General features: G+C 41.3%; 3 protein-coding genes across 3 annotated transcripts; 1 reads left to right on the top strand and 2 right to left on the bottom strand.

The window, feature by feature from the left end:
* The first annotated feature begins 1,423 nt into the window (after positions 1 to 1,423).
* Positions 1,424 to 9,016, top strand: bokb (BCL2 family apoptosis regulator BOK b). The gene is made up of 5 exons (XM_062405063.1): positions 1,424 to 2,144; positions 2,557 to 2,888; positions 4,236 to 4,364; positions 7,257 to 7,420; positions 7,982 to 9,016. Exons 2-5 carry the CDS (start codon positions 2,666 to 2,668, stop codon positions 8,105 to 8,107), a joined length of 642 nt encoding a protein of 213 aa, XP_062261047.1. The 5' UTR covers positions 1,424 to 2,144; positions 2,557 to 2,665; the 3' UTR covers positions 8,108 to 9,016.
* Positions 9,017 to 10,307: 1,291 nt separating this feature from the next.
* Positions 10,308 to 14,555, bottom strand: thap4 (THAP domain containing 4). Its single transcript, XM_062403899.1, has 5 exons — positions 13,731 to 14,555; positions 12,183 to 12,339; positions 11,766 to 11,875; positions 11,212 to 11,315; positions 10,308 to 10,915 (listed from the first exon to the last, which is right to left on the bottom strand). The coding sequence occupies exons 1-5, from the start codon at positions 13,753 to 13,755 to the stop codon at positions 10,799 to 10,801; spliced, it is 513 nt and encodes a 170-aa protein (XP_062259883.1). The 5' UTR covers positions 13,756 to 14,555; the 3' UTR covers positions 10,308 to 10,798.
* A 137-nt stretch (positions 14,556 to 14,692) lies between these two features.
* Positions 14,693 to 17,880, bottom strand: agxtb (alanine--glyoxylate and serine--pyruvate aminotransferase b). The gene is made up of 11 exons (XM_062403898.1): positions 17,534 to 17,880; positions 16,973 to 17,165; positions 16,810 to 16,874; positions 16,580 to 16,680; positions 16,405 to 16,475; positions 16,236 to 16,320; positions 16,011 to 16,109; positions 15,769 to 15,838; positions 15,510 to 15,605; positions 15,207 to 15,335; positions 14,693 to 15,005 (listed from the first exon to the last, which is right to left on the bottom strand). Exons 1-11 carry the CDS (start codon positions 17,804 to 17,806, stop codon positions 14,898 to 14,900), a joined length of 1,290 nt encoding a protein of 429 aa, XP_062259882.1. The 5' UTR covers positions 17,807 to 17,880; the 3' UTR covers positions 14,693 to 14,897.
* Positions 17,881 to 19,487: the final 1,607 nt, after the last annotated feature.

Genomic DNA, 19,487 nt, shown 5'->3' with positions numbered 1-19,487 from the left:
GGGCAATTTCGTTCACAGTTTCCAGTCTCACATAATAGATTACTTAATAAATACAATAAATAGCAATAGGAGGTAGACAAAAACATATATCAAAGGCAGTCCAACACACACATTTAACTCACAATTCATTTCAGCCCGTCAGTAACAACCACCCTGCCCCCGGAAACACCCAGCAACACTGGTGTGCTCTCCACCTACTCCTTACTTTTGTCATCATTTAGTAACCTGATGGTTGCAGGGATAAAAGAGTGGGAGTACCTCATTGTTCTTGTCCTGATTGAACAGTAGCGCCGCCCTGAAGGCATTAGTTTAAATTCTTTACTGAGGACATGGTCAGGCTGACTGATAATGCATTTGGCTTTCTGGACTGCTTGTTTGTTCCACAATGAACTTATGCTCTTGAGCTGGATGCCAGTGATCTTAGAGCAGATCTTCACAATTTTATTTAAACTATTCATGTCTTTAACTGACAGACTGTTAGTCCAGCATATAAAGGAAAAAGTTAAAAGACTCTCAATGAAAGATTGGTAAAAAATTCTCAAAATAACTTTCGAGACACTGAAAGAGTTCAGCATTCTCAACAGGTGAACTCTTTGTTGTCCCTTTTTAACAATTACCTCTGTATTTGTATGGAATTTAAGCTGGTTATCAAATACTGTGCCTAGATATTTGTAGGTGTCCACAAGTTGGACTTCCTCCCCATGGATGATACTTGGTTTGAGCGCTCCCTCCACTTTCCCAAAATCTATGACTAGCTCCTTTATTTTTTCTATATTTAGATCTAAGAAGTTGTTATCACACCAATTAACAAACGATGTCAAAGCAAGGCCATGGCTGCAATGTGGACCTTGGAAAAGGGACAGCAACGCAGTGTCGTCCGAGAATTTAGCTAGATAACTTCCCTGTGTTCCCAGGGATGAAGTAATGGGAGTGAGTAACAGTGACATCAAGCGGCCAAGCAGTTGATGTAACATCTGTAATAAATAAAAAGCATTCATACAAACAATAGAAATCGGTAATAATAGGTTAAGACAAATACAATTATTTTGCCAGTACCCTTCATTTTTTTTAGTATATATATGACTAAATAAATATATTAAAATAAAATTAGAGCCAACTTTACCAAATTGTATTTATAAAACGAAACAGAATAAAATAAAACCTTAGGAACTTCCAATAAATTTAATTGGACCATATAGTGTTTTTACATGAGTGGAAACAAAATAAGGTAAAACCTATGGAAGTCCCAATGAATTTAACTTGACCATATTGTTTTTTCACATCGTTAAATAAAATGAAACAAGATAAAATAGAATTGCCTCGTATATAGAACATATATTCAGAAGCCCAGTACACGGTGTGGTCAGTGCAGAGTAGGACATCTATATTTATCTGTCCTGCATGGGATTAAAAGTGCGCCTCTTTTGGCCTGAGCAGGAACACTTACATAAACATTGTCAGGAGATCAGCAGCAGGTATATGTCACACCTGCACCACCAGGAGAACCCCGTCTGTGGCCTCGGGTCAGTTTGATCCACACCTCTGTCCACCGACTCCAAGTTTAAAGCTAAACGTATGAGACTTTTCGGCACAAGATTCGAAACAGATAGATGGAATATTTTTATAAGGACATTACATAACACTACATCCGGTCAGAGATTCACAGCAGAGGCGTAATAATCTGCCCGGAATTTGTTGAATGAAAACGAGGGTGCAGTTGTTTTGTGTCTCTTCATGCGCCGTGCATTCTTCTCCTCGTTGAGTTGCATGGAGCCGTGCGTCAGATCCCTCCCCTCCCGGGCTCTCCCTGTGCATCAAAACCAACTCGTCCTCTGAGCGCCAATGGGAAGGTGGAACAACAGGTAGGCGTCCTCTAACTAGCTGCGTCTCGCGGATCAGTCAACCGGTGCGTTTCGGCAAAACGAGTGGACCGAGCAGGCCACGAGCTTCCGAGAACCCGAGGCCCAACTTTACGCAGTGGTTTACCCAAAGTGCCTGGAGCGGCGGCTGCTTGAGAGGAGACGAGTCCCAGAGAGCCGGTGTGAGATGTTTCCTGATTAGTCAATTGGGGATCAATCATTGGAAGACTCGCACATTTGTGACTTCAGGCGCGTGGGCATCTTTCTGTGGATACTATGTAAAAGGTAAGCGTCCTTTTCTCATTGCGCACAAACACATTGGTCATGAAATCAAATGTTCCACTCGGGTTATTTTAGATTAAACACTGGCAACAAGTCTGGTAAATCAGGGTTGGTCTGTTGGTGCCTTAGCAACACAAACATTTATCTTGTTATCTTGTGGTATCAGTGCGTGTTGCATAATCCAAAGAACTGCAGCAATATCTTGTTTATCCCACCATGTGAATCATAACAATAACGCCTCCATTATATTCTTATATAAGTTTCTGCTCCATTTTAGATGCTTGTGTCTACATGTCTTAATGCGCCCACGTTTTTATTGTTTCTATTCATCTGAGAGGAAAATCTAGATAAAATGGTTTAAATCATAACAAGTTCTCTCTAGATGCCTCTTAATAAGCCTGTTTCTTTCCTGCAGCTGCCAAATCGTCTCCTCCAATAACCGTCCTGGGGATAAAGACACACTGAGACACAGCTGATCCAAAGAGGTCAGACATCCCTCTGACCCTGATCCTCTGCAGCAGGACATGGAGGTCCTGCGGAGGTCTTCTGTGTTCGCCGCAGAGGTCCTGGACGTGTTTGACCGCTCGCTGACAGAGAAGGAGCTGGTGTCTCAGTCCAAAGCCCTGTGCAGAGACTACATCTTGTCCAGGCTTGACCACAACGGCATGGGATGGTCCGAGTCTGAACTCAACCTCTCTCCCTCAAATGCGGGGCTCGCCGAGGTTTCTCTGGTCCTGCTCTGCCTCGGTAAGAGAAACCTGATGGCCTCTCAACTCTCAAGAAGCAGAATGTCTAATGTCTATTCCAGCAACATGTTTATTCATTCAAGGCTGTGGTTGTCATCTCCTGTTGATCCTGACTTATAGCCCAAGTAACTTAAAGGGGCCAAACAATTTATACTATGCTTTGTTTAAGTTTTGATTATTTTAAAATATTTACAGCCTTACCTGGAATTATTAAACCATGGCTTCTACTCAACCAACAGCTAGACATAAACATAATGTCAATATTATTCTTTTAACTAGTGAAAAACTCAAAAGTTTGCGATAAGGCTGCACAATCCTTAAGGTTTTAATAGTGGAGACATGTTTTTTTTTTTCTTTTAGATTCTGATCTGCATTAAATTGGCCAAATCAATGATTTTTTAATGCCTGTAAATGTAGAGCTTTGGACAATCTTTACCATTTCACACATGAATAAATGGTGGTCCCATCATGATGTAAAAAAAAAAGTCATGAACATGGGGCTGGCTTTTGAAACCAAGTAAACTGACAAATGAACAGACCTGAAACATACCCCTCTATGTGGATTAATAAAATAATATGAGCAGTCGATATGCTAGAATAAGAACAATCTTGTATTTGAGATTAGGTCTAAATTTTCAAGGGAAAATGTAAAAGACTTAATGGTAAAGAATTGATATTTTACAGTTTAACCTCAAACTTTTATCACAAAAACTTGAACACAGAGAACTTGAATCGTTGAAATGTATTCATAAATCCCCATATCTCTTTTGTGCATTGTTTATTCTGTGAAATTACAGTTTGTCATATCTGTTAATATAAATGCAGATACCGATGTGTCGACACACTGCTCCTTAACAAGCAATCAACCATATCTTGTGTGTCTTCAGCTGAAAGCCAACATGAGCCCACAGTTGTCATGGCTATATGATAATTAATGTTGGGCCTAAATAGCAGAGATGCTGCGTTCTGATCGACTTTCAGAACACAGCATAGACCGAGGACTTCCATCACTAACCCTTCATTGATAATTGATTCATACAAATAAAGGACCTGGACCCAGCTGACTTTTAATAATGTAGCTCTATTGTTGTGTGTTGTTAACTTCAAACTGTGATAAATCTGAAGCCAATGATAAGAGGAGGATTATGTCAGAGTGCGTGAGAACCGGTTGATTACATCTGGACGACTTGACACATTTCAGACGGCAGCTGAACTCCTCAGTGTCTCTGTAAAGAAAGAGACTTTTAAATAATTGGTTTGAGCCGAATCTGTGTGTTTGCTTCGGTCTCCTTCTTTCAGATTAACTGTGTGTTCTTTTCTCCCTCTGTGCTCTCCCTCTGTTACCCAGGCGACGAGCTGGAGTGCATACAGCCCTCTTTGTACCGGCACGTGGCGCGGCAGCTCAACATATCGGTTGCCATGGAGAACATGGTTTCGGATGCCTTTATCGGCGTGGCAACGGAGATCTTCGCGACAGGTACACAGTGTTCTGAGTGTCGACGATGACTTTGCAAGTTACGAGCTGGGCGTGTGGGTCAGCAGGAGTGTCTGAGCGCAAACACTCTGGTGTAGAAAGTATCAAGTATTGGTTATTGATTTGTGCTCTGTGTATAAAAGGTGTTGACTTGCTGTGAAGATATTCTTCCTGTACTTGGAGGTCCATATACACATCAAATACGTTTTTCTCAAAGATGGTTTCTCTTGTATTCGTTCTGATCACACTGATAGAGGGCTCATTTTTCCAACATGTTTGCATTTAATTCGTTTATTTGTTGCTGTAACAGACTCGACTGGTCGAAGGTCGTCCATCTTTATATACAGCCTATGGTCATTATTCATTCGCTCATTCACTACTCTCTACTAAGTATCCTTTTTTCACAAGGTTAAACTAAGTTATATATTATATGTGGATCAGAAGTTTTCATCTAATATCTGTACTGGGACTTGCCCCCCACTAAATCACATCAGTCGGGCTCTAGTTTTAAAGTATACCCCACCTTAAATATCATAGATTGTCTATCATACATTTTTTCCCAGTTGGTCTCAGGAGAGGCTCCAGAGGGTTGTCTTCAGTTGTCTTGGCAAATGATCGGCTCAGAGCAGCAAAGACATTTCGAAATGAAAAACTACTGACTTTAGGGCGTCTGCATAAGCCTTTGGGGGAGATCGGTCTGTTCGCATCGCAGTGACCAACTCAAATCTGTCTCTATTCTAGGAAAGATCTAAACAGGCTGGTTTAAATGTGAATTTCATGCCTGTGTTCTCACTAAATTTGCGCTTATTTTGACGTCACGCTGGTTTAATTTTGGGAAATGGCGTGGGAGTCCTTCTGAAGAACAACAAACTGGCGAACCCAGGCTGCCCCAGCCTTCTCGGACCAGTGGAAACCTGGATATAAATAGAATAAGTTATGAAAGTTTGTTTTTCCTGCTGTTCTTTTTTCAGCGTTGTGGTATTTGCTATCATGACGCCAAGTGCTTAACATGAATTTAGAAACCAGCAAGATGTGGAATCCGACTGCATATCATCACCACTTTTCGTGGAGCAGCCATCTGCACTGCGGTCTCCCTCAGTAAAATCAACATTGCTCGCCGCCTCTCCATCCATCTTCGCCCGCCTCCCACCTCTGTTCTCTCTCTTTCCGTCCTCCTCCCCTCCAGCTTTATCCATGACAATCTTGTCTCTATTCCTGGCCTGCTTCTCCGTAGGGAGCGAGACGTGACGTGCTCTGACAGCTTTCATGGACCGTTATCTCATTTAAGCTCGCTCAGGGCTCTATCCCCTTAAAGCCCCGGTCAGACGCTGTAGCCCATCTCGGAGTTACAGCCATGACAAAGCAAGCAGGACCTACAGGAAGCTAATGCCATTACACCCTGAACTGCATCGCAGACGCTCATTATAACAATCCCTGCTGCCCTGGAAACCGTACATACAGGTGGCCGGATGTCCTTGATTATCATAGTCATTGTTTTGTAAGACGTAAACTTGGCCTAATTCAGCTATGCGAATCTCATTTTCCCCAGAGAGATGAAGACAAAAATAGTTTTCTGAACCCGTCGACCTCCCCATGCCTGAAATTTCCTCAGTGCTTCACCCACCTCAATGCAAAGGCAGCACAGTCTGGCACCCTTAATTTACAGCTGGCGTGTGACGCAGTTAGGTCTGTTATCAGCCACCTTAACTCAAATGTGGCAGTTTGTTGACTTACACCTCATGTTTATAGTTTATTTCAGTGCAAGGTCCACCAACAGCTCCACAGGCCTCCTGTCAGGTCCCAGACGATGAGCACACCTCAGAGGAGATGGATGATAAACCAGGCGTTGCCTAGGAAAGGAATGTTTATGAATACATATGGCGGTTTATTGTTTCCAGTCATGGCCTGCATTTAAATATGAATTTGTTTTTATAAAACAAACTTGTTGTCTTGTGGGAGCTCATAGTCTGTATTAAACTATTTGTCTTCTTTTCGTCACTCTTGTTAAGGGTCAAAGGCAGAGGGTGTTGATCCAAATTGTGATTTCTGAATATGGGCTAAAAAAATAATATTGTATAGATCTATTGATTTAAAGATGGACGACACGACAGCTCTCCAGAAGTGAATCCCAAGCATCTTGATTGCCCCCTGGTGGCTGCCTGCAGATTCAAGATTTAAGATTCACGATTTTTTATTGTCAAATGCACAACAATAACATTAAGCAGTCGCTGGCAGTGAAATGCTTGAGTCTCAGGCTCTCTTCTTACAATGCTCAAGTAATTACAACCTATAAAATAAAACAAAATAGAAATAGTATAAAATAGAATATCAAAATAGAAAATAAAGTATACATATATAAATATACATATAAACAGCTGAGGAGAAAATAAAACAACAATCATGCAAATATGTCACAGAGAGGAATTTGGTCTGGGGTTGAAACTGAAGTGCAAATACTAGCATCAGGTGCGGGCCCTGATGCTGCGGTACCGTCGGCCAGATGGCAGCAGGCAAAAATGTTTATGGCTGGGGTGAAAGGGGTCTTTAATAATCCGGCTGCTCTTCTTCCTGCACCGCTGGGTGTAGAGGTCCTCTATGGATGGTAGCGCCGTCCTGGTGATGTGCTGGGCAGACTTCACCACCCTCTGTAAAGCCTTACGGTTCAGGGCGGTGCAGCTGCCATACCAGGCGGTGATGCAGCCAGTCAGGATGCTCTCTATGGTGCACCTGTAGAAGTTGCAGTATAGGCCATAAATACGTGCTGATCACAAAAACTGCAGTTATGCTGTGCTGCCACTGGCAAGTGCTGTTTTTAGTGCGGCAAAAAATAAGGGATGAATGAATGTGTCAACGTGTGACTTAAATACTAACCCATCGCTATTTGTCTCCCTGAAGGTATAACATGGGGTAAGGTGGTTTCCATGTTTGCCGTGGCTGGAGCTCTGGCAGTGGACTGTGTCAGACAAGGACGTGGGACCAACGTACACATCATAGTTGACAGTCTGGGACAGTTTGTCCGCAAGTTCCTGGTTCCTTGGTTGAAGAGACGCGGAGGATGGGTAAGTGACAGCTGCTGGACATGCTGATAATCATGAGCTGTGCTTTAGAGGAGGCTGTTTTCCTTTTCCTTTTTAGATTTGAGAGAATTTTCCCATTTGAGTCGAGGAGAGATGGTTTCCCAGGTACAGCCTATTATCTCTGTAAAGAATGCTGCATTAGCATAGTTTTTAAAAGGCATTGTGGACAAACACAAAATTGGCTGTGACATTTTAGAAAACAAGGGGGTAAAGCACTGCTTGCCTCTGGTTTCTGACTACATTATGAGTCATTTTGACTATTATGACTAATTGATGTTTGTCTAATTTGTGGATCAGAGATCAGTTTGCTTACAGAAGTGTTAGAGAGGAGTTCTGCCAAATCTGATTTCATCCTCTCCTCAACACACTGTCTCTTCCCGTTGGTTGAGCTGATACAATGATGTGCATTATATATACACGATTAAGAGTAAACACATATATTTGTTTGTATTGTATAGTTGTGTGTGTATGTAATGTAATCAGATTCATATATGGTCTTATTTTTTATTTACATAAATCCTCCTTGTCCTTCTTTTTTTTCAGGCGGAGCTCACGAAATGTGTAGTAAAAAAAGAACTCATTCCTGAACAGCCGTGGTTGTCGTCTGTCGTCGAGTCCCTAAAGTACTTCCTCACTACGATGTACGTCTACATCATGAAGGAGCCATGAACAGTCGAGACGGAGCGCACAGGAGCCACAGCGTGATTGTTTGATTTGGAGAGTGCTATCTCAGACTTATCAACAAAAAGATGGTTACTGTGCTCGCTGGGTTCTCGGCCGGCCCGCAGATATCTGTCTCTTGCTGAAGGGCCACCAGCAAATGTTTCATCAGCATCATGTTTGTGTTGTCTCGGGGTCCGATGGGTGTGCAGGTGATTACCCTTCATCCAAAGAGTAGTCACCGTGATAATTAAGGGCATAAATGGAAAGGAGCCAGTGTGTCTCACTTCCCCTCCTTAGTATATTTTCACTCTGCTCACACCTGTGCAGTAAACCAGGCTTCTTCCATGTTGTGACTGTGATGTTCACTGAGCTGCTGTGGGAGGCTGTTCATACTCCTGAGGTAAACAGTCGTATGTTGTGATGTCATGTTTTTCTCAGGATATTGCATTAAGCCGGACACCTGTTTCGTAATGAAAGTGGATGCTCAGCGGGCTGGGTCTCTGGGAATCCTGAGTCTCAGGGTGTTTTCACTCAGAAGAGCAATATCAGGTGGTATCAAATGCACTTTTGTACTTGATGAAAGCACAGGGGGTCTCTTTCCTGCTATGACCCCACATGGTGTGACCTGGTGCAGTTTTAGACACGATTCATCCAGAAATGTCAGGTCTGGTTGTGCCCATTTCTGGTCGAAGAGCGGAGGCGTGATACATACTGACTGCACATGTTTTGGCTGGTATTCAGTTCCTTTTTAATCTGTAAATAGGTTATTTATGATTTTATATTTTTATTAAAGTTTAAAGAGCCGATTCTACAGCTCTTCGGAATGATTGTGTGATCTGCCTGATGGTTGTTACTGTGTTAACTTATAAATGTGTCTGAAAGTTTAATTTAATCCACAATAAACTTAAATATTCAGACATGGACTTTCTGATGATTATTTTTTTTTAATATTTTATCCATCTGAAATTATGCCTGACCCTTTTCCCTTTGGGGATTTGACGATCAACAAATTAAACAATAGACTGATGAAGATGGATCTCAGAAGTGAAGCCAAAGCGCATTTGTCACCTGCTGACTGGTTAGAGTATGGGTCATATATACGGTTGCAAAGAAGCGGAACATTTTCGGAAACTTTCCATGGGAAGTTAAGCTCTGGAATTTGGGGAATTTTGAAAAGACATAAGCGCAAATTGTACGCTGAGGAATAAAACGTAATTCAAAACTATTTTAAAGATGTGTCGAATGAACCACACGCTGCACGTGGAATTTCAACCCTGCACTTTGCATTCTTCCTTTAAATGCACAGATACTTCGCAACATCCTGCACACTACAGAAGGGCTATTGAGGCCACACTACTGCATTTAGCCCAAGGACTAGTCAGGTAAGTTTTGATATTATTGGGAAAATATATTAGCATGCCAATTCAGGATTGTTCATCTTGTTAATCTATCCATCAATTGTAAAATAAGACGATTCCAATTGTTTAGCTAACTATGGCATTTCATAAGTGTTTATTTACAAGCTTTTTCTCATCTTATTCTACAGAACAATGCTACGTGCACTCATGTATTGGAACATTTCACCCCAGCCAATGTAGGAGCTTTATATTTTTATTAAAGTTTAAAGAGCCGATTCTATATGAGATATGAGATATGCCTGATGGTTGATACTTTGTTAACTTGTGTCTGAAATTTTAATGCACAATAAACTTAAATCTTCAGACATGGACTTGCTGATATTTTTGAATGATATTTTATCCATCTGAATTTATGTCTGTCACAATCAACAAATTAACAGTAGACTGTATATAAAGCTGGATCTCAGAAGTGAAGCCAAAGCGCATTGGTCACCTGGTGACTGGTTAGAGTACCCAGACTCCTCCAAGTTAATGGATGGGACATTGACCAAACTAAAAAGTCAAACTACACGTCAAATAAAGTTCTCAAGGATGTATCACACTAATGTTTGTTCAAGTTCAACTTTTTCCAGTCAGGTTTTAAAGAGTTATTCAGTGCTATAAATGAAATGAGTTGAAACGTCATGATTGACAGCTGAGACTGACACGATTTTGTCGGGCGTGTGCATCGGTGGAACCTCTCTACCTAGATTAGCTCCATCCCTATCACAGACTTTTAATGAATCCAGTAGGAGTTTTAGTTGATTCTGACCTGTGACGTAAATAAAAAAAAAATAGGGAATTTGAACTTTCAGTTTTAGACAAAGACTTTATTGAAAATGAAATTCAAATTTGAAATCCACAAGGACAGGAAGAAGTACATAGAAAGTAAAAGAAAAACTAACTCTAAACAAACAAAAAAAGTGACTCCAGAAGCACAACAGTTAATTTAGCTGTCAAACTTATAATAGTGCAATGATATGAAAAAATGATACTGTCCTCAATATCATCCTTCATAAGCTTTCAAACTCAATGATCAAATATCTGGCAGTTAATAGAGACATAACTCCAAACAAAAAGTATAGTTTCCCAAACGAGGCCATTAAATACAACTTACATCTGTCCCAAAGCCATGCATAAACCATTACCTGTTATTAGTGCATGTACCATTAATGGATAATATAGATGTTTACATGTTTATCTGACACATCTGATTATTGACCAAGCCTTTTTTTTCCCAGCAACATTTGTCATGCCAGACAAAGTTATTTATGCAGCAGAAGCCAGCCTGCATGATGAATCAAGATGGCCGACGGTAGACGACGTGCAGGTGCTGCTTCAGAGGCTGGTTGTCTGTTGCCATGGAAACAGTCTGCTCCAGCCTTCCATCTGATCGGAGCTGAAACTCTCTGGAAATCTGGAAGAAGTGAAAAGAGAGGGTGAGGTCACATGACTCCTATGAGGTCACTGTGACCTTTGACATCTAATGTTTGTACCACATTTGAAGAAATTCTATCATTGCGTTCTTGGGATATTTTGTTCACAAGAATGAGACAGACAGACCCACTGCCTTATGCCAATGCTGAAGCAGAATCATTTACAGAGAAAAGTTTTGTTGCTGTTTTGTTGTAAAATATGACAGATTTGAGTTTAGTAAACAAGTGAAGTAAATAATGAAGAGTGATGCCTGGTCATGAAGAAGCAGACGTTTACCTGCTTGACTTGTGGCTTCTTGGCAAAAGAGATTCTGGCCAGAGCGTGGGTCTTCAGGTTCAGCTGCTTCCCAGTCAGCTCCCCCTCCTCAATCTCCATCAGACCTTCACAACACAGTAGTCAATACAGGAGAGTGTGTGTGTTGAGGCAACAAAGTAAGTTAGCCATTTCCAAATGTGACATAATGTACACAACTGTGCCAAATAAATCTAACCCTGGGAACAATCAAATTCCATTTATCTAAGCACAAAGGTTTTATAATTTAAGTTTGACTCAGTTTTTAAAACAATTTATTCTTAAGGCAATAATAATGAGAACACGTTACTCACATGCACAACTTAATACAGCAGTAGAAAGACAGAACAAACTGAAATACTTCAAATTATAAACATGACTGAGTCATGTTCTCATCTTTATGTGGAACATTGCATCACATTGATTCTCTTAGGAAGGAGTCCAGCATTCAAGGGATTACTGGAAATTCAATGACAAGTAGGGACTTTGCAAATAAAAAGGATACAACCAGGGACTAAAACTATAAATTGTAATTATACCTGAGTTTTGTGCGATGATGAACGCCACTTTGTTGGTTCCTGGCTGCATTCGAATGAAGCCACACTCCTGGTGCATCGGCTTTTTAGATTCTGCATGGAACGCATTGAACCTGTCAACACAGTGTGGATCAAGCTTAAGTTTCCCTGTTGAATATTGGAGATGAACTCTGGTTTAATGACTTCTAGGTCCTCATAACTGATTTACAGTTCGGCATTACTCTTCAACTTTCTGGGCATGAATCTGGCAATTTAGGCTCTGAATCTCAGGCAGTTACACATTTCACACAGGAGATGGTACCCTCTCACCAGTTACATCAAACCAATGTTATGGGTCAAGAGTGGGAATGAAGACGGTACCAGTCTGCCTACTCAATGATGTGTTGCTTTATAAGTCAGATTGCTCCCATGTTAACCTACATGAAGTTTATCATTGGTCCTCCGACATGGCTGAAGTGCAGGGTCTCTGTGTAGCGGAACGGTTCTATGGAAGGAAAGCTGCCTTCTCCAGGCTCATCTGACTCCCAGGCACCAAGGAGCCAGTTTAAGGGGAGGAGGCTTGGGTTCAACTCCGGTGCTGGTAAAACACAAAATAAGCTCAGTTACTTCATGAAAACACAGACAGAAAATGCATCCTATATAGATCCAGCACGTCAATATATATGATGTAGGAACTACTTCTGAATTGATTTGACAGAACAGTCTGGGAGTCAGATGACTTTGCAGCAGTAGTTGTGTTTACATGTTAAATTATGTTTAAGTTACCTGCTTTTCCTGTTTCTTAATCTAAAGCTTTGTCCTTCTACTGGACAAATAAAAAAAATTGTGTTCTCAACTTTTGTCATCTTTGTACTTTGCATTTTCCAACTGCTCTAACCCATAGAGCAGACACCGATGTCTGTGTGTGAAGAAAATCACGTTATCCTTTAATACATAAAGGGGCCCCATGTGATTCCCTTCAGAGTTGTGGTTGTGTACCTTTTCAAATTTTGAATTGAAAATGAAAGGAAAAGAAAATGAAGAGGAATAATCCATCTGGAAGTGAAAAAGGAAAGAGATAATTACATGCGGAAAAAGAAAGAAAGACGGTGGTATGTGAAGCAGATGATGGCAATTAAGTATAACAGTATGACTGAATGCTGTCAATAGCAAGGACTCATGTGAGAGACACTTGAATTTAAGCTCATAGCCTCCATTCCTCAACGTTTTTTATTAAGTATATATTATCCTTTATACCTATATTTTGAAAATTAGGTTTACATTTTCTTTGTTTTTGTTTTCTTAAAAATGTTCACACAACCAATCTTTTGTTGGTGTTAGATTATTTATAACCTAATGTTGATGAACGCTGTTTGAGGGGCCCCCCTTTGTTGTTATTGCTTGTGGCCCCAGTAGACTCTAAAATCGCCACTGCTGGACCCATTTTCCAGATGTTAACCGCAGGTCGTGTCTGAAAACGGCTATAGAGCAAGCCAGACTTATGGCATGTGCAGCTGCAAGCCACCAGGTGGCGATCGAGAGGCTGTGGCTCCACTTTAGGGGACCACTCACGTCGTCCCGCTTTGACCTCACGAGCGCCCCCAACCCGGAAGTTGTAAACGATAAGAATTCCTCCTGGCTAATGTCGAACACACAGAGGAAGGTGTGACTATAATAAATACATTTTCCTCTTTGGTGAAACGCAGTCGTCAGCACAGCCACTTCCAGCGTTAACAGACATGACTCATTGTGTTATACAGGCAGAGGTCGCGTCAGGACAACAACGGTTGTTTACTCTGAAGCTGAAGTTGACTACGTTCATTATGAGAGCAGGGTGGACCGTGAACGCACCTTGGTGAGTTCGTGTTGCACGTGCAAAGAAACAACACACGGACTTCAACAACAACTGTGGGACGTTAATTCCAGTGTGCGCGACTCTGTAGCAGGTGACATTTCAAACAAGCTGAAGATTAAAATGGAACAACTTACCGGCGTGATAAACGGGACACGACATCTCTGATGTAAACAGGAAGGAATGAACAACCACACAGAACCCAACACAAGGTTGAATGTCTTTCAATCAGACTGCGACGTATTGAAGTGACGTTTATACAGACGCACAGCTGGGAATTGTGGGAAATGTAGTTAGGGCCTAAGAAGCCTTTGTACGGGGTTTAAGGGTTTAACTTACTTCCCCAGTAGTGGAAGAAATATTCAGATCATTTACTCAAATTTAAGTAATTATAGTTAGCTTTGTAGGAAAAAGAGAATTGAAGGCAAATAATAAACAATATCTGAAGATCACACAGCATTGGAAATAGAGATATCAAAAATATAGATGAGAAAAGACTAAACGAAATAGATGGGAAGATCAGAACTATGAGGAAGCACATGCTTAAAAAGGATAAGTTGTTTGCCTGACTCTTTCCTCAGGGAGATTTTTTCTGCATTTTTTATGTAGACCGTCAGCTCTGGCAGGTGAAGAGAGGAAAAAGTATCTCTACACTTAAAAAATACTATGCTGCAAGTAAAAGTCATGCATTCAAAACCTAAGCAAACTTGTCACAAAATTGTACTTAAAGAAGTAAGTAAAATGACTCATTGCAGTGAAATGATACTCAGTTTTGTACTTTTATCTACAGCAATGCATCGTTTACTATAAGGTCAACATATGTCTGTGATAGCCATAAAAGATCCACATTTTATAACCTAAGCAAAATAGTTTCAGCTTTGTGAGTGGGTTTTTAAAGATTTGATTTAGAATATGAAATTTAGGAACAGTTGTTCAGACTAATTCAACATTAACACATCTGCAGATACGTGGTTTAAACTCTCATCTATACAGGGCCAAAGCTGTCAGACAGGAGAAGTATCATATTTCCTGACATGTAGTGGAGTGGAAGTATGAAAGTTGCATAAATGCCAATACTAATGTAAAGCACACAGATATGTCTGATAAAATAAAGCACACTTTATTGACATTTTACAGTGTACTAAGTCTTGGACCACAACATAACTGTCTTTTTTACTACTAAATACTTTACCTATATAGGCACATTAACATTGCCTGTGTTTTTTTATTTATAAAAAATTTCTGCAGGCCAAAGCACACATGTACGACTAAAATGCATGCATTGCCCCAGATCTTAAGCTCTGTTAAGCTTTGCTCTTTTTGCAGTTCTTGAGAGCGTCTGCCAGGGCGTGAAGTGCCATGTCAGCGTTGGTCTTCTCACAGTTGTATCCCATCAATCCAATCCTCATCACCTGATGAAAAGTGCGATGGAGAGAAGAGTGAGTCCACAGTGACTCAGCAGCATGATTCAGGAAGCTATAAAAACACCTGACTTCTGACATTGCTCTCTTTATAATTGTTTACGATAAAATCCCCCCCTTTTTTTTATTCCAAAAATACCTTTTAAGAAAAAGTATTTACTGTAAAGGGATAAAATACCAGCAGGAACTTACCTTGCCAATGGAAGGACCCAGGCCTCCAGTCATCTCCATCTGGTGGTGTTTCATCATGTACATCAACAACTCCCTCCAGTCGTAACCCTCGGGGATTGCAATGGTGGTGACGGATGGAAGCCTTAAATCCTGCAGGACATGTCACAAAATTAAAAGAAAAATCGGGAATCTACAATCTTACAGCTCAAACAGGCAGGTTCTGTATCTGTTTTCTTTTGGCACAATACATGTGTTGTTCTTAAGTATCAGGTTCTTTGTTGTAGTTTTGTATGGCACCATTATATAGTGATTAACCCGCCTCACCCTTTCAGGGACGAAGAGCTTGAGGCCCAGGTCTTCCAGTCCTCTGTACAGATAGGCTGCCACCTCCTTGTGTTTCTTCCAAGACTCCTCCAGCCCCTAGAGGGAGACAAATGACAAGGCAGTTCAGGTGCTGGCAGAGCTGGTGAGTTCACGGTTAATGAATGGTGTGGTAAATGTGTAATATAGTGAAAAGTGACATGGGCCCCAATTCGGAGAAGAACCTTTGAATAGATGAAAAAGTGGTAAAATGCTGATTTACCTTCTCAACAAGAATCGCCAGACCCTCTCTCAGACCGAAGAATCCAGACACAGGACCAGTGTGGTGGTAACTAGCACACAGAGCACATTCGATTAAACATTGTTCTCATACAAAACATTGGTGTTCTTCAATAATATGAACATTTCAAAGTTCAAAGCTCAAAAATAAAGTTCAATGTCATTCTAAAAGATCATCTGCAATTGCATGAGTAGAATATTGACGCTTGGTTGCAGCAGACTTACATTCTGGCTGGTTGGCCATCACAGCCCCAGTAGTTGGATAAATGTGTCATGTCAAAGAGGTAGGACACTGGTTTGGTTTTCCTGTTAAACATCTTGTGGCTGTGAGATGTATCAGAGACAAAGAGATTCAATTACTCTTTTTTTTTTGTCATTTCTTTTTAAACTGTTGTGAAAAATGTAGGGAGCTGTACGAGCAGCTACACACACCACAGAGGGCTTTCTTACCACGCTCTGTCATTAAACGAGATGGGGGCTGTGCCAGGAGGTGCATTCAGGGCCTTCTGAGAGCCAGTGTACAGGATGTCAATATCTGGGGGAACAAGAGGCACAGTATATCACCTGCATGGTGGCAGGCTGATTAACTCTCAATTCATGTTTTTCATAATTTCCTTACTTTGCTTGTCCATAAAAATTGGTGCTGCTCCAAGAGAAGCGACTGTGTCGACCAGAAAGAGGCAGTTATGTCTGCAGGAATGAGGGTTGAAAAATATGACATTATGCTTTGTAATTAGCCCAGTAGCTTATGTTCTGTTTCAGAGAGATGCAGAGAAATGCAGAGTGAGCCTCACTTCCTGCAGATGTCCCCAATGCCATCTATTGGGTGACAGAGGCCGGCGGAGGACTCTCCATGTGTGAGGAAAAACAGGACGGGCTTGTGTTTTTCAATGGCCTATAGACAAGTAAGAATAGAGTCGATTATTTATTACATAGCATGTCTTTAGTTACTGTTTATGTTTGTTATGTGTATTAATTATGTATTGGTTCTTATAGATGAGCTTGTACAGGACACTAAGCCTACCTGTGTAATTTCGTTATTAGTAAAATATCCTCCTGGAGTTTTAACCATTCTATGTACATTGGCACCTAAAGATAAAAAAATTCATGATTAAATACTGATAGATAGATAGATAGATGTATAGATATATAGGTGGTGTGCGTAAAAATCGTGCGTAAAGATGTACCCATTCTTTCTGCAATTTCTGCAACGCGTTCTCCCCAGATTCCGTTGATGGCGACGAGCACGCTCTCTCCGGGCTCCACCGTGTTGAACACCGCACATTCCATAGCCGCGTGCCCGGAGCCGCTCATGGCTATCGTCATGTTGTTCTCGGTCTGAAAGGCGTACTGGATCCCTCTCTTGATGTCATTCATGATCTAAGAGAAAAGGTGAAGACAACTTTTTTCAGCTGCATTTCTCAAAAGGGTTCAACTGAGTGAATTGTGTGGGTGCGTAAATCCTATAGCTACTGATTGGATGTGAGTAAGACCTTGGTCACAATCCATTATTATTGTTTAAATGATAAAAAGTAGAGGCATCGTTTGCAAATAAAACTAAAATCATGTAAGTGGAGGGACAAATGTTCAACTATTTCGAGCAAACGAAAATTGAATGTAATATCAATGATTTAATAAGAGTGTTATCTCTGTATAAGACCAACAATGCACCTGCTCCCCCAAATTGTGTTCAAGTTCAGAACCTGGGTTAAATTTGCCCCAGTCATAGTTTCCAACAAAAGCTTTACCTCATACATTTCCGGATGCATGTGACCAATTATTGGCCTCGACCCTGCTGCCAAAATACGTGGAGGCACGTTTGAAGGTCCCGGTCCGAACAAGTAGCGCATCGGAACCTCGAGCGGTCTCAGCATGCACGCCGGCGGGGGGATGGGGACGGAGGACATGGACCGATCCATGCGCTGCAGGAGAGGCGCGCTCCTGGCGGCCAAAGGGCCCTCGAGGGCCGCTGCAGTCTGCTGGGCGAGCAGCGCGCTCCGGCGGAAGAAAGACCGCTGCATCACGACTGATGTGCTGGTTCCTGAGAGACTCGCACTGTGTGAGGTCGACACCGACAGACGGAGGGAGTCTGTCTGACTCTCACTTTTAGGTAAAGATTAAAACAGGTCTTTGACCTGTTGGCCGAGGGGCGGGTTGTGTTCCTTGACATCACGGTTGGCATTAAGGGGTACATTGGCATATGAGGTTATAGTAGAGAATGGAAAAAATTGGTTATGTTGTAGGTTTGACCTCATTGTTGAAAACTTTTTTCAGCATTATAAACTTCACACAGTCTGCAGACATCTGGTTATCAAAGCCGTTTTCCCATATCGATGAGCCCATGTTCAAATGAACTCCACCAACCCTGGCAATGTTATTATCGACACAGTGTTCACACTATAAAGGTGTAATGTGTGATATTCAAATACTTCATCTTTTTATAATTCAATATTTAGACTGAACTTATTTGTCAGCAGTGTGTTGTTGTCTTGCCAGTTGCCAGCAGGACTGGTTTTCATAACTCATTTCTGTTCCATATCAACAGCCGCTGACTCTTTAACTCGAAAAGTGAGGACTGGCACTTTGCAGCTTGGATCCGGTTCTGGTTAGTTTGTAGTCGGTTTGTTGATTTTGTCTGCCCCTCCACTCTCTTCAGCGTCGGGTTTGTAAAGAGGAGCCTCCTCCCAGCCGAGCCAATCTGCTCCCTCCAAGAAGGAAGGATGGTCAGGCAAATACAAACACACACACGCACGCACGCACACACACACACACACACACACACACACACACACACACACACACACACACACACACACCTCATTATATAGTCATAGTGAGTGTTTTATCTATCTAATGTTTCTCCTTTGAAACTTAATTTCCCTAGAAATACAGTTTGTATCTATAGACACAATGCAGACTCCCACCAGGCATTATAGACTGGATTCAGATTAGATATTACATTGGGTGGTGTGTTGTGCATCTTAAGAGAAAAAGACACAACACATTTTTCTCAATTGCACAGGTGGCTTGTTCCTCTGTATTAAATCCTCTGTGTTTCCCTCAAGCAATTCCCACTGTGTTAGGATTCATCTTGAACAAGGACACTACAGCGTTGACATGGCCCCTTGGTGAGGTCGGACAAACACCTTGAACTCAGACCATATGTTACATGTCCTCATTTTGTTGTTGGTGCCTCACATAGGCCTTTGTGCTGCTCCGCCTACGTTGTATTGCTTTTTTAATTGTAGTGCCAAATGTGTACAGCTCTTTTGAAGCCTGAAAATCCATTTCAGGCTAAGGAAGGACTTCTTCTCCACCAATTATTTGGCTCATTAAATGTTCAATGATCAAAGTTGAACAGTGATATTTGTTTTTTATAAAAATAAGTGTTTGAGTATGAAGAAGAAACCACTGAAATCATGCGTTGACAAAAATTGGTTTTCACAACAACAAAAAAACTCTCAGAACTCCATGCGCCAAACTGGTCAGGTGGAACGTTTCCACTCACAAAGATATATCTGGATGAAATGGGTTTTTTTAATTTGTTCTTTAAAGAATACTTGAGCAGGGAGGAGACGCCCTTTCCTTCTTTTGAATGTTAAAAATCTGATTTATTATTTAACCTTTATCAGTATTTTAATTAAAATTGTAAATCTGATGTTGTTGCCTTTTCTTTTAGCTGTTGTGTCACAGCAGGATCAG

Source organism: Platichthys flesus, chromosome 14 (assembly GCF_949316205.1).
Source record: "Platichthys flesus chromosome 14, fPlaFle2.1, whole genome shotgun sequence".
Taxonomy (NCBI): Eukaryota; Metazoa; Chordata; class Actinopteri; order Pleuronectiformes; family Pleuronectidae; genus Platichthys; species Platichthys flesus.
This window is presented reverse-complemented; position numbering and strand designations above follow the sequence as displayed.